General features: G+C 43.6%; 1 protein-coding gene across 3 annotated transcripts in view; it reads left to right on the top strand.

Moving 5' to 3' along the window:
• COLQ (collagen like tail subunit of asymmetric acetylcholinesterase) overlaps positions 1-12,794 on the top strand; it is a 130,403-nt gene that overhangs the window by 30,418 nt on the left and 87,191 nt on the right. For all 3 annotated transcript variants that reach the window (XM_088445450.1, XM_088445451.1, XM_088445453.1), the window contains exon 2: positions 10,419-10,534. In XM_088445450.1, coding sequence (XP_088301576.1) covers positions 10,419-10,534 — 116 coding nt within the window. The remainder of the gene's footprint in view (positions 1-10,418; positions 10,535-12,794) is intronic.

Here is a 12,794-nt window from a genome sequence, read left to right on the forward strand (position 1 = left end):
AAATTAAAACTTGTTTTTTTACTTCAGTTCAAAAGTAGATGCACCTGTGTCCCTAATCCACTTAGCGCCTCCTATCTGCCAGTGCAAACTCTTGCACCCTTGTAGACAGAATGTAGTTTAAATACTAGCTGTCGGGATGCAGACGCTTAGAATGGTGGTGCCGAAATTCCGACACCAGTCAGAATCCTAGCGCCTTGCATCCCGACCACCGGCATTCTGACGGTAAGTAGTGGGGTTAGGGGTTAGGCACTAGAGGGGAGGGTTAGGGTTAGGCATTAGGGGGGAGGTTAGGTTTAGGCCGTGGGGTGGAGGATTAGGTTTAGGCAGTGGGGAGGGAGCGTTAGGTTTAGGGGTAGGGTTAGAATACTTGCCAACAAGTGCCAGTATCCTAACCCTGTCGGGATGCCTGCGTCGGGATTCTGACGCCGGGATCCTGAGCACCTGCATCCTGTACCCAACCCCTTGCAGACCTAGAGGTTAATTTACTAAGTATCGAGTTGTAAAACTGGACACTATTGTTCATGTTGATGCCGGATATTTGAAAGGGCAGTGCTCTTACTAGCCGTGTCTTGCTAGTAAAAGCACAGCCCTATTAAATTTTGGGCATAAAAACGAACAAAAGTGTCTGGTTTTACAACCCGATACTTAGTAAATAAACCCCTCATGTAAAACGAAAAAAGGGATGAAAGGGCCATTTCTCTGGTTGATTTGCATGGAAGTAAGCATGTCACAGGAAGACATGACCCATCTCCCACACTCCTGTTTCAACCTCATAGGCACAGCTATGAGTAGGCTTCTCACTGATTTCAGCCTTTCTGAATTTAGCAGGGTGGAGATTGAGCTTCAAGTTTAAGAAGATCTTCACGCAAAGTGGAATTTTCAGCTGGTTGGCCCCCCAGCTTCTGTCATTTTATAGACTGTGCTACATAATAAATCAAAGCTAGAAGATGATTGGTCGCTATGGGCAACATTTCCACTTGATCTCTCCCCAAGGTTTAATACATATTCCACATAATATCAACTGGGGGGCACTGAAATGGGACATAATATCAACTGGGGTACTGCAATGTGACATAATATCGACTGGGGAACTGTAATGTGGCATAATCCTCAAGTGGGGGCACTACAGTGTGGTAAACTATTAATTGGGGGCACTACAGTGTGTCATAAACTGAACTGAGGGCAATACTATTGGTCATAATGTTAAATAGGGTACTACCATGGTACAATGGGGCATAACAAGGGCAATACTATGGGCGTAAAATGAGCAATGGCGTTTATGTCTCTAGAGGCTTTGGTGAGAACCCCTTCACAATTTTGCTATGGGGCCGACAAAGTCCTGGATATGCCCCTGGGACCCATATTTATTTTATGTAAATGAGATTGTTTATTTTGGAACCATTTAGAGCCAAGACAGTCGGGGGTTAGGGGTAGGAGTGGCCTAAGTCGACCATAAAATAATATCTAGTCTCCTGCCTAATGTGTGGGTATGATGACACTTTGTATTAGCTTACTAGCACTCCAATATGCCACACGGAGATACACTGATTTCCATGATATTTGATCGACCCTCAAGGTCAGTACTGCAGGGCTTCCACCAGTGTACAGATGTTAAATTCAGATTTGAACTATTTACCGATTGCTCATCAGAGCTCATCACCTCACTGGCTCAGGTGCGCACCAGCAGCAGTGAAGTCTAAAGGTGCCTACACACTTGGCGATTTTTTACACGATCTGGCCAATTCCGTTGCATTGGAACGACAGATCGTGTAAAAAATGCCCAAATCGGGAGTTCCCACTCACGATGCGATACGCGTCCCCGCTGGTTGCACATCGCATAGTCAGATCTGCCGTGCTGTAGGGCAGATCTGCCAATCTAGGACACGATGCACTGGTAAAAGTCTGGACGCAGGAGAGATCGTTTGAAGATTGGACACCAAATTGTGTGCCAATCGTGTGCAGAGCTGCCGGGGAGAGTTTCAAGGGAAATCGTGCATGATGTCGGATCGTCAGGAAGTCGGTAAGTGTGTAGGCACCTTAAAACAAGCCCTTCTCTATGGGTTACCCTGAGATAGGCAGTATGATCAATTCATTCAGTTTTATTTTTAAAAAACTTTTTGTGTAAAACATCTATTCATTGCTTTTGACTTCACTCTTTACTCACAAGGACCTATTTCGTTATTGGCTGGTAGGACTGTAGTCTAGTTTCCTGCTATGATTACTGAGAGTTACTTGTTAAAGGAATGAGACCCCTTGTTGTCTGTGATTCAGAACTAGTGTTACAATAGCTATGTTTGTAGTTCTATTTTGATCACAGAAGTGCTATATATTTTTTGCACAAGTCATTGTATAAACAACAGGGATTAGATGTCAGTTCATACAAGTACAACACGAAATGTATAGTGACAGTCAGGCATGTGTCCTTATCTTTCTATCACTGACATATACCTCAGGGTCATGATCATTAGGGTATTGGTTTATATATAACTACAGTTGTAGAAGAACGAAACCATTATGTTATGCCAAGGTAGTGATTGACTGCACATAAAATCATAATGTACACTATGTGATAAAATAGGGACCAGTCTTAATTTTACCCTGTACAATATTACCCTGTACAATTCATTCAAAACTTACATTAAGGGGTATATTTACTGAAGGTCGATTATAATCGATTTTGCTAAATTAAAATCAATGAAAATCGAACCAGATTTATCAACATGTGGTGTTTCTGGGGCTAAATTACCCATTTACTAATACTTAAAGACATACTTGCCAACACTCCCGGAAGTTGCGGGAGGCTCCCGATGTTTCGGATAGCCCCCCGCACCCCTGGAAATAAAGGCACTTCTCCCACTTCCTAGGGCAGAATGGGGAGAAACTTACCAGGAATCCGTGGTCCGTCATAAGGGGGCGGGGCTTAATGACAATTCTGTGATAATTGCGCCATTTGGCCTTGCTCCCTATTAAGTATGCGCAATTTCCTGGATTTCGCACCAAGGGGTCGGGGCCTAATAGCGTGAATGGTCTGGCTCCGTCCCCAAATGTGTGATTTAGCCCCAGAAACAAAACATCGATTTTGATGAATTTTGTTTGATTTTAAATCGATCAAAATTGATTAAGAATTAAGATCAATATACCTCTTATTCTCTATCTATGCTCAGCCTAATGACTTCAAACTAACATCACTGCAGGACTGGATCATGAAGCCTCACTCAGCACATTGTTTCCATCGCAATCTCCCTGGACCCCTTCTTTCCTATAGACCAATGGTTCTCACCACCAGTCTTCAAGTACCCCACAACAGGTCATGTTTTTGGGATTTCTTTAATCAGTAATTATCCCATCTGTTTCCACAGGCAGACATCCTGAAAACTTGACCTGTTGGGGATACTTGAGGACTGGAGTTGTGAGCCATGTTATAGACTTTTTTCTTGTAACTAGGGCCTTCTTACCGCTTTACCTGTGTGTTAATACCAAGCCTTGTTTTATTACTGTATTTGTTTCAATTGTGAAGAGCTGTAGATTATTCTGATGCTATATAGAAACTGTTTATAATAATAATTGCATTCATACAGTATATGTAATGCACACACAGTTATTCTCATATGCATATATGTAATTAATTAGAAGAAATAGAAATAGAAAAAAAGAAATAGACTCAAACTGATGAATACCAACATGAAAGACTGGAAACATCTCAATGTTGTCTCTGTGTGACCTTTGGCATGTTCATTTGTCTTCCATGTCCCAGGACCAGATTTTAAATGGCCAGGGAAACTGTACTTACAAATGTTTAACTGGTTGGAAATTTGATAGAATTTAACTGGTTTTATGGCCACTGTTATGTTCATTGTACAGTAATTGTTATTTGAGATTTGCAGCTTGTGTTCGCCGTACCCATAAGTAGATCATGTTCAAGGTTCACATTTGAGGTTTGCCGCCGAGGCTTATCATTAGCGGTTTGAGCCATATGAAATCATTCAGATCAATGAATTTAAAGCAATTAATTTCCCTATTAACAAAGACCAGTTCCATTAATCATTCACTCCTACAATGGATCATGTCATCTTTCTCTAAACAAATCCATAGTTCTGGCAAGTTGCTTCAGTATATTTGGATAGTTGGAATGCACTCACTTGACTGATTGATATATGCCTAGAACCTTTCCATTTAAACAAGGTTTTTAAGATGGCCTTTTACCTTGTCGTCCAGGATATCCTCCACAATATGCTCCAGAGGTCACTGGACCTTTAGTGAAGCATTTTTAAGCTTTAATGATAGATATGCAGATTTAAGAAAGGACATAAAAACATTGCATTTATCTATTTACATGTTTAGCAATTGATGATCAAAGCTAACATTGGAGAGCTTCTTTACAATTTGAAAAGGACCAATATAACTTTGCACTTATTTGTGCAAAGGTTGTCTGAACAAAGGCTATTTAATACCTTGCTTGGCTTCAATATAGTGATCGACTATTCTTATCTGGTAGGTGATTGTAGGGCAGTTGAGCCCTTTGCAGAGCTTGGAGTTATGATTAATTAGTTTTATGGATAGTTTGAGGCAAGTCAGAAATAGCTGTCAGAGCATATCCAGTCCAGTAAAAAAGATAACATAACAAATCTGTCCACTATCACTAGTATGATGTCATAATCTGACGAGGGAGGTAAAACTTATAGAAAGTCCATAGAAATGAATCTCAGAGGTCCTAAAAACCTGTCACTATGAGCATGAAGAAACCTATAAGTGGCTTAAGCAGAACCTGATTCAATGTTGTCATTCTGAGTGTTGGATAGCTCTACTTACTAGGCGTAATTTCACAATCTTATTGACTCTTTGGTAACCTCTGGTTAAACCATTACGATATTGCCAGTGGTAGCAAACAATCTAGATTTATATGCATTATATATTATATTCATCTGTTTGTATCATGATCTCATGTTACCTATATTAAATCTCAGGGAATAGGCATCCTATTCTCTAAGCTGACATAATTAGTGTGACAAACCTAACAGTGGCAATAATAGCTCATTTAGGGAAAATAGGATTTGGTAGCTGAGGTGACGCTTCTGAAATATCAAAGTTATGTGGAAGTGCATCTGCTTTTGAATTTTGAGAATGTGGTAGACCTGCAAGATTGAGCTGATATTGGGCAAAGAACAGGGTCCACAAAAAGAAAAGTAGGATTAGGATCAAGCCTTTCTTTGACGTGATGAATGCATGTTAAAACTTTGCAACATTTGAAAGTGAGTCTTATCATTCAATGCAGTAATAGGGTCCACAATGTTAGAAAAAGTCTGGATAACATGATGTTAATAGTTGTCAAAGCCAATGAAAAACACTGTACTGCCTTACTCCTTGTGGAATAGGTGTGTCATAAATGGCTTTGGTTTTCGCAGGATTCATGTACAAGATTTGTAGAGATATATTATTTGTGTCACGGCTGGGCGTGGGATTGAACCCGGGGTGGAGTCGGAAGGTGGTTGAGAGGACGCTGTCTGGTACTGGAACGCAGCCGGTCTTAGTGGGGTATGACTCATGAATGAGACGTGAAGTCGGGGTGACACGTAGGGCGAGGTACAGCTGTGGAGTCGCTACTGAACCTCAAATCCGGATCTGGCTGGTCGAGCGGGAGGTGCGAATCAGGAGACGGACTGCGACTAGGAGCTGACTGGTACCAGGCGGAGTGGTGACAGGCAAGGAAACACTGGAACTGCAGCATGAAAGGAATAAGGGAGCACAGGGAGCTAGCTCACAGCATACGCTGTGATAAACGTTGCACAGGCAACCAAAGAGCCTCCAGACAGCCCTTTAGTACCCTCTGGTAGTGCAGAGCGCCAGAAGAGGTAAGGTGCGCAATCCCAGCTGCCTCTCGGCCCCGACCGTGACAATTTGTAATAAAATTTTTCAAGATTGGCCAATATATTGTTGCCGGAGATGAGCTAAAACAATTGGGACTGTGAGTAGGTGGAGGATGTCATTCAAATAAGCCATACATTAATAATGAACTGCTGAAAGGTAGTTGCGGCACTGCAAAGGCCAAAGGGCTTGATACAGTATTCATAGTGGCCACCCTGGGTACAGAATGTTGTCTTCCACTCACCTTCTGGTATAACTTGGGGTAAATTATAGGTCCTCTAAGATCTAAAAAGTAACAATTTCAATAATGTTGGGATTACAGTGAGCAGTGTAAAATCCATCTATTTTTTCCCGCAAAAATGATTCCCCAGCAGGGGAACTGTAGTACTGGATGTATATTTGTTTTAGATTCTCATTAAGCTATTCCTCCAAGGGGTTGGATACAGGATGCCGGTGGTCACAATACCGACAGCGGCATCCCAACAGTCAGAATCCTGACCCAACTAGGTAAGTACCCTAATCCTCCCCCCCACAGGCTAACCCTAACCTTCCCCCTGAAGCCTGACCCTAACCCTCCCCCTCACAGCCTGACCCTAACCCTCCCCCTCGCAGCCTAACCCTCCCCCTAGTCAAAAGTGTATCTATAATGGGTGCAGGGTGTGCGTGCACATGGGCCCCTGAGTCCAGGGGGAGCCCACATCTCACACCCTGCACCCGTATTTTCGAATACTTACCTCTCCGTGGTCCCGCGTCGGGTGTCTCAGCCCTGTGCAAAACGCAGAAAACTGGCCACCGCTGCCATTTTTCCTGCGTTTTGTGCATGCGCAGTTAGGAAATCGCCGGGGAAATGTGCAGTAGACTCTGGGCACAGATTATTGCCCAGAGTCTACTGATGCTGCGGCCAGCAGTGGTCTGTCTTCAGTGTGCTGGGGGCCGTCGGGGAGAGAGGAGGGGGCCCCAGATGGGGAATGCACAAGGACCCCCTCCTTTCTTAATACACCCCTGCCCCTAGTACCTAACCCCTAAACCTAACCCTAATACATACCACCGGGATGCTAACTACATTCCCCTCTAAGATCTCTGGTTTGGATTCAATAAGTAATCAGTTAGGCTAAAATTGAATATGAAACCCAGAAAAAAAGATGAAAAAATATGAATATTTGGTATATAGTTTGTTCGAGAATTATCGTTTGTTTAGTATCTATACAGCCTGTCATTGAAAATGGTGCCCACTCTAGAGAAATTAAATCCTCTCATGGGCATAAAGTGCATCCCAACAACAAATGCTGCTAAAATATATACTATAGGGATGTAGTTTATTATATCTCACTTTATTACAACACACTCTCCAGCACAATCTACAGTTTGGTTTGCAAAATGACTATAGTACACAAAAACATGCAACAAACCTTGGTTATATGTCCCTGGAGTCAATATGGAATATTTATTTTGTCTGTCAATCCTTCAAGCACATTCTAGACTTGTTGCCCAGTTACAGTATCTGTCCAGACTCGTCACCTGGTGCATTCAGAAGTTATCATCTTGCTCTTCCAGAAACCTGCTAATAATCTCTAAATGGATGAATAATGGCCCTGATTCAGACCCACTCGCGAGCGGCTGTCCGCTCGCAAGTGGGTCGATGTTCTGCCCTGAGCATGCGCACGACGGAGGGAGCTCCGTCGTGCGCATGCGCCAGACGCGACGAGCGAAGGACTTTCCTTCGCTCGTTGTGTCTGATCAAAGGGGACGTGCTGGGGGCGTGCCTCCCTGACGGGGGCGTTCCTAAGGGTACGCCTCCCGTCAGAAGCCGGCCCACTGACATCACTAGTGATGTCAGTGGGAGTGATTTTGGCTCTGATAGAGCCAAAATCACTGCGGGCCTTGCGGTTGAAAACCTCAACCGCAGGCTCCGGCTCGCAGTTTCGATGGTCGCGATGGTCAAGACCATCGCGGCCATCAAACTGCACGCTCGTATAGGCTGTGGGTGGTGACCCACAGCTATACGAGCGTCCAGGAGGACGCTCCATAGTTATGGAGGCCGGCCCTCATTCAGAGCGTGCGCTCTGCTCAGAGCGTACGGCTCTGAATGAGGGCCAATGTCTTGACTCTATATTTGCTTACATGGCTCCACAAATCTTTTTTTTTTTTCCAGCTTAAGGTATTTTAAAACTGAAATGAATAGTATAAGCATATAAGCTTTGTGTAACTGCATCACATAATTGATTTATTCTGTGACCAAACAAAAGTACATATGATGTATCCATGTCATACTTGGAAACAAAAGGTAACGCTCAATATATTTATTCCTGCGAGAACAGTTTATAAAGAGATAAATATCATCCAATATTGCTGCATGTGTAAATAGCAAACAATGGGGTTGATTCTGAAGCTGGGTACACACCACACGATGTATCGTACAATATATTGACCCGGCACGGATTGGAACGATATATCATTCACATCGTTTATTGGATACTCCCGATCCGTCATTCCCGGCCGTCGTTCATTGAATCATTCCGTCTGCTGTGCTGTGCATCAGATTGGACGATGCAATGAACGACACTGTATAGTTACACGCAGCATGTAACGATACATTGCGGATGGTGCAGTGTGCCGCTGCTGTCATCATTGGTGTCAGCACTTGCACTGCCACATGCTTCGGTGCAAGAGATCCGTCTGAGAGAGGTTTACCTGACTCAGAATTACACCAAGCTTTTGATTCATTCCCTTGACAGTCCCACAGGTCAGGGTGGTTTTGTACGATCACTTCGCTACCGCCCAGTTCCCACCCTGCAATGCCTTATCTCATAGAAAGTCAGATTCGGCCAAGTTGCGTCCATATAGGGCAGACATATGCAAGAATGCAAATAGTCGCTTCTGGCATGTGCTATGTTCAACAACCCGATGTTTTGCGACTTTAATGAGAGATTTGTGTGACTCAGGATTACCTACAATGTATTTGCTATAAACCGACATGACTCTACAAAATGTCCAAACTATGGCCCTGATTCAGAGCCGGACGCTCTGACCAGAGCGCTCGCTCTGAATCCGGGCCCACCTCCATTAATATGGAGCGTCCTCCTGGACGCTCGTATAGCTGTGGGTCACCACCCACAGCATATACGAGCGTGCAGGATGATGGTCGCGATGGTCTTGACCATCGCGACCATCGAAACTGCGAGCAGAAGCCTGCGGTTGAGTTTTTCAACCGCAAGGCCAGGAGTGATTTTGGCTCTATCAGAGCCAAAATCACACCCACTGACATCACTAGTGATGTCAGTGGGGCCGGCTTCAGACGGTAGGCGTTCCCTTGGGAACACCTCTGTCTGGCAGGCACGCCCACCAAAGGGGGCGTGCTGTCAGTCAACATCGAAAGCACGCCCCTTTGATGAGACACTGCGAGCGAAGGAAAGTCTTTCGCTCGTTGCGTCTCGCGCATGCGCACGACGGAGCTCCCTCCGTCGTGCGCATGCGCAGTGCAGACCATCGACCCACTTGCGAGCGGACAGCCGCTCGAGAGTGGGTCTGAATGAGGGCCTATGTTCTAGACAACAAATTTCTTGCACTATTTAATAGTATAGTGTAGTTTTCTGTATGGCCAGATCTACTTTTGGAGGATCTAAATCTATTTTCTTGCATATCAAATTCACATCTTTTATCATACAGATTAGGTGTTTATTTTCATTTAGGATATTTCTAATCACTTTTCTAGAGGTCATTTTAGGCTAAAATGTAATAGCCGCCGATTTGCCGGCATCGGCACAATTCTGACGAGATGGTTGCTAGATTTAAAGATATAATTCCTTTTAGGGCAAAACCAGGGGGGAGATTTATCAAAGCTTGGAAAGAGATCAAGTGGTTAGAGATAAAGTACCAATCAATCAGCTCCTAACTTTTTAAACACAGCCTGAAAAATTACTCTCAACATTTTCTCTCTCCAAGCTTTGATACATCTATCCCCAGGTCGGAATCGCGCTGGTGACCATAAATCTTGGGCTATTACATTTTGGCTTTAGGGCCTGATTCAGAGATGTACACCAAAATCCACTGGCGCTGCAAATTTGTATGCAGCAGCTGTGCGGAAATATGCAAATGTAGCCTGGATTTGTATTGCGATGCCCATTGGCCACTTATCAAATCCAAACTGCATACAAAGATGGATCATTGGTCGCGGATCAGTCCATATCAGATTTCTGAGTTACCCTATGGTGGAGCAGAATGGCCGCCTGTTCTGAGACATTTTACTGCTTATGGGATCACAGTCTCAGGCTTAGTTGCAGTCCACCGATAATCGCTCAACTGTTTAAACATCAGCATCGCATCCATCTCTGAATCAGGCCCTTGGTGTCCATAATTCTTTGAAAGCTTTCATTCACATTACTAATTTGAGTTTGCCTCCAGTAGCTTTCTTCCTTGTGTATCTACCTATTTTCATACATACTCATTCTGAAAAGGCTGCTTTGTTCCGCTACATTTGCATCTATTGTAAAGTGAAACAATTGCATGAATGTCATTTTAATGAATGATAAAAAAATTTTTCACATTTTGTTTTACAGCTTTTCCTTCTTTTGAGCAAAAGAAACGAACTAGTAATCGGGGATGTTGTCTATTAACGCCGCCCCCACCACCAATCTTCCCACCTCCACCGTTCTTCAGAGATCGCAGGAACACAGTAAGCATCTAGGCATGAATGGTTACATCAGTCTGTCCTGATATCCATCTGTCTTTCCGAGAGCAACTGTATTTTGGCAAATTCTTTTATTGGCAGATTGAATAAATGTAAAATTTGGACAATACTTAGGAATGCACAGGATTGCCCACCGTATACTTATTCAGGGTCATTTACTTAGCTTCAACATTGCAAACGTAACTCTAGGAAGAGCTGGGCCGATCATGTGTTCTTTGTTGAATGTGGGCTAGAGGCAGAAATATTTGTCAATATGTGAAATGCAAGTACTGGGACAAGATATATAAATGTGCTTCCACATGTAGAGTTTGCACATTTAGCGGAGCATTTCCAGTCTGGGATTCTGCAGAGCCTATTACCCCTGCAATATGGAGCATCTTTTTGATTTGCTCAAAATGTGCTAGAAATCAGGTGTTGCCCATTACTTTCAATGAAATGCTTGTTGCACCATCTCGACATACTTATCTGGACAAGTATTTTTTATGTGCACAAAAACCAATGTATTAAATACATTAAATTGTACAAACATGACCCATGAAATAAACATGTCCTCTTACCCTCACAACACGAAGAAGAGATATGTGTACTATTCCCATATGATCAGGCCTATAATGGAGAAATTCCCATCAGGTATTTGCTTGTAGACTCCTTTTCTAACAACATTGCATTCTCTTATACATACAGTTCTATCCAACGCTGCAGCACGGGAAGGGAGGGAGGGGAACTGGCTGCACAGAGATGTTTGTCAGTGGCTTAGCCAGATCTCTAGACCATTAGTTCTACACTCCAGTCCTCAAGTACCCCAAACAGGTCATGTTTTTAGGATTTCTGTCTGTGCAAAAAAGTGGGATAATTACTGACCCAGCAAAACAGACCAACTAACCTATGCATAATTAAAGTAATACAGAAAACATGATCTGTTGGGGGTACTAGAGGACTGGAGTTATGAACCACTATTCTAGAGCAAGCAGAAGGACTGCCAGAAATGGAAACATGATGTGGCTGGTGGACTTCTGATAGAAAAGTATGTTCTATAAAAAACTACTTGGTGGATTTTCCCTTTTAAAGTGCATCTATCCCTTTTAGTGATGCCACTAATTCTTAGTGCCAAGTTTCTTAATTGGTTACCATAAAAAAATACAAGCAAGTCGCACAAAATTCGCACAAAAATCATGTGAGCAGCTCTGCAACTACCAATAATCAACTACCTACTATTAGAAATAAGCCCCACAAATGAAGGGGTGAGTATTTAGGCCCAACAGACGGCATTTAAATCGGAATCAGTATGATTTACCGCCCGCCGTTCAAATCCCGACAGCGGCTGCCCGGCAGGGGTGAAAATCACGATCATCCAAGGTAAGTATTTGCTAACCCTATTTTACCCCCTAACCCTAACCCTCCCTTAGGGGTGCCTAACCCTAACCTCCTCCCCAAGTGCCTAACCCTAATCCCCCCTCTAAGTGCCTAAACCTTACCACCCCTTCCCCGCCACCTAAACCTAAGTCCCCCGGGGGGGTGCCTAACCCTAACCACCCCTTCCCCTAGCCTAACCCCAACTCCCCCCCGGGAGCCCTAAATTTAAACTGCCTCCCCCCGCGGCTGTCCGCGCCCAGCTTACCTTCGATTGGTAAGCCGGGTGTCGTGCTCCCGGCGTAGGTCTAATGACAGGCGTCGGGATTTGGATGCCTGTCATTAGACCTCTGAGATTAGGCAGTCGGGAATCCGGCGGTCGGGATTACGTCCGTTGGCTTCCCGACTGCTACCCTTTAAATCAAAGCATAGTAGGAAAGCAATCAGTGCAGGGAAAGGATGGACAGTGTAATGAAGAGGCAAGGGGGTAAAATGGAAGTTCTTGACTTGGCAACCTATATAGTCACATGAATTTAAATAGAACAAATATATACAGATATGTCAGCAACATCTAGACAGGACAGAATCTAGAATCACAATGGATTTATCTAAACATAAGAAGACACCGCTCCTATGGGGCCATAAGAAGAAACAGTGCAAAGTATGGGAACAGCAGGTAACAATGCTTAATAATACCTTAGATAATAATATTGCATTGTGGTGCTGAAGCGGAACAGGTAGAGGAATGCTTTAATAATTCCCAGTTGATAAATCTGTAAATGCGGCCAATAATTTAATGTCTAATTTTACCAATACAAAGAAACATTTCAATGAGACTTTAGCATGCGTGTGTATTATATTTGGATGTAATGGTCATTTGACACTGCCCATTTGT

The sequence above is a fragment of the Taudactylus pleione genome, unplaced genomic scaffold (genome assembly GCF_031769625.1).
Source record: "Taudactylus pleione unplaced genomic scaffold, aTauple2 ptg000380l, whole genome shotgun sequence".
Lineage (NCBI taxonomy): Eukaryota > Metazoa > Chordata > Amphibia > Anura > Myobatrachidae > Taudactylus > Taudactylus pleione.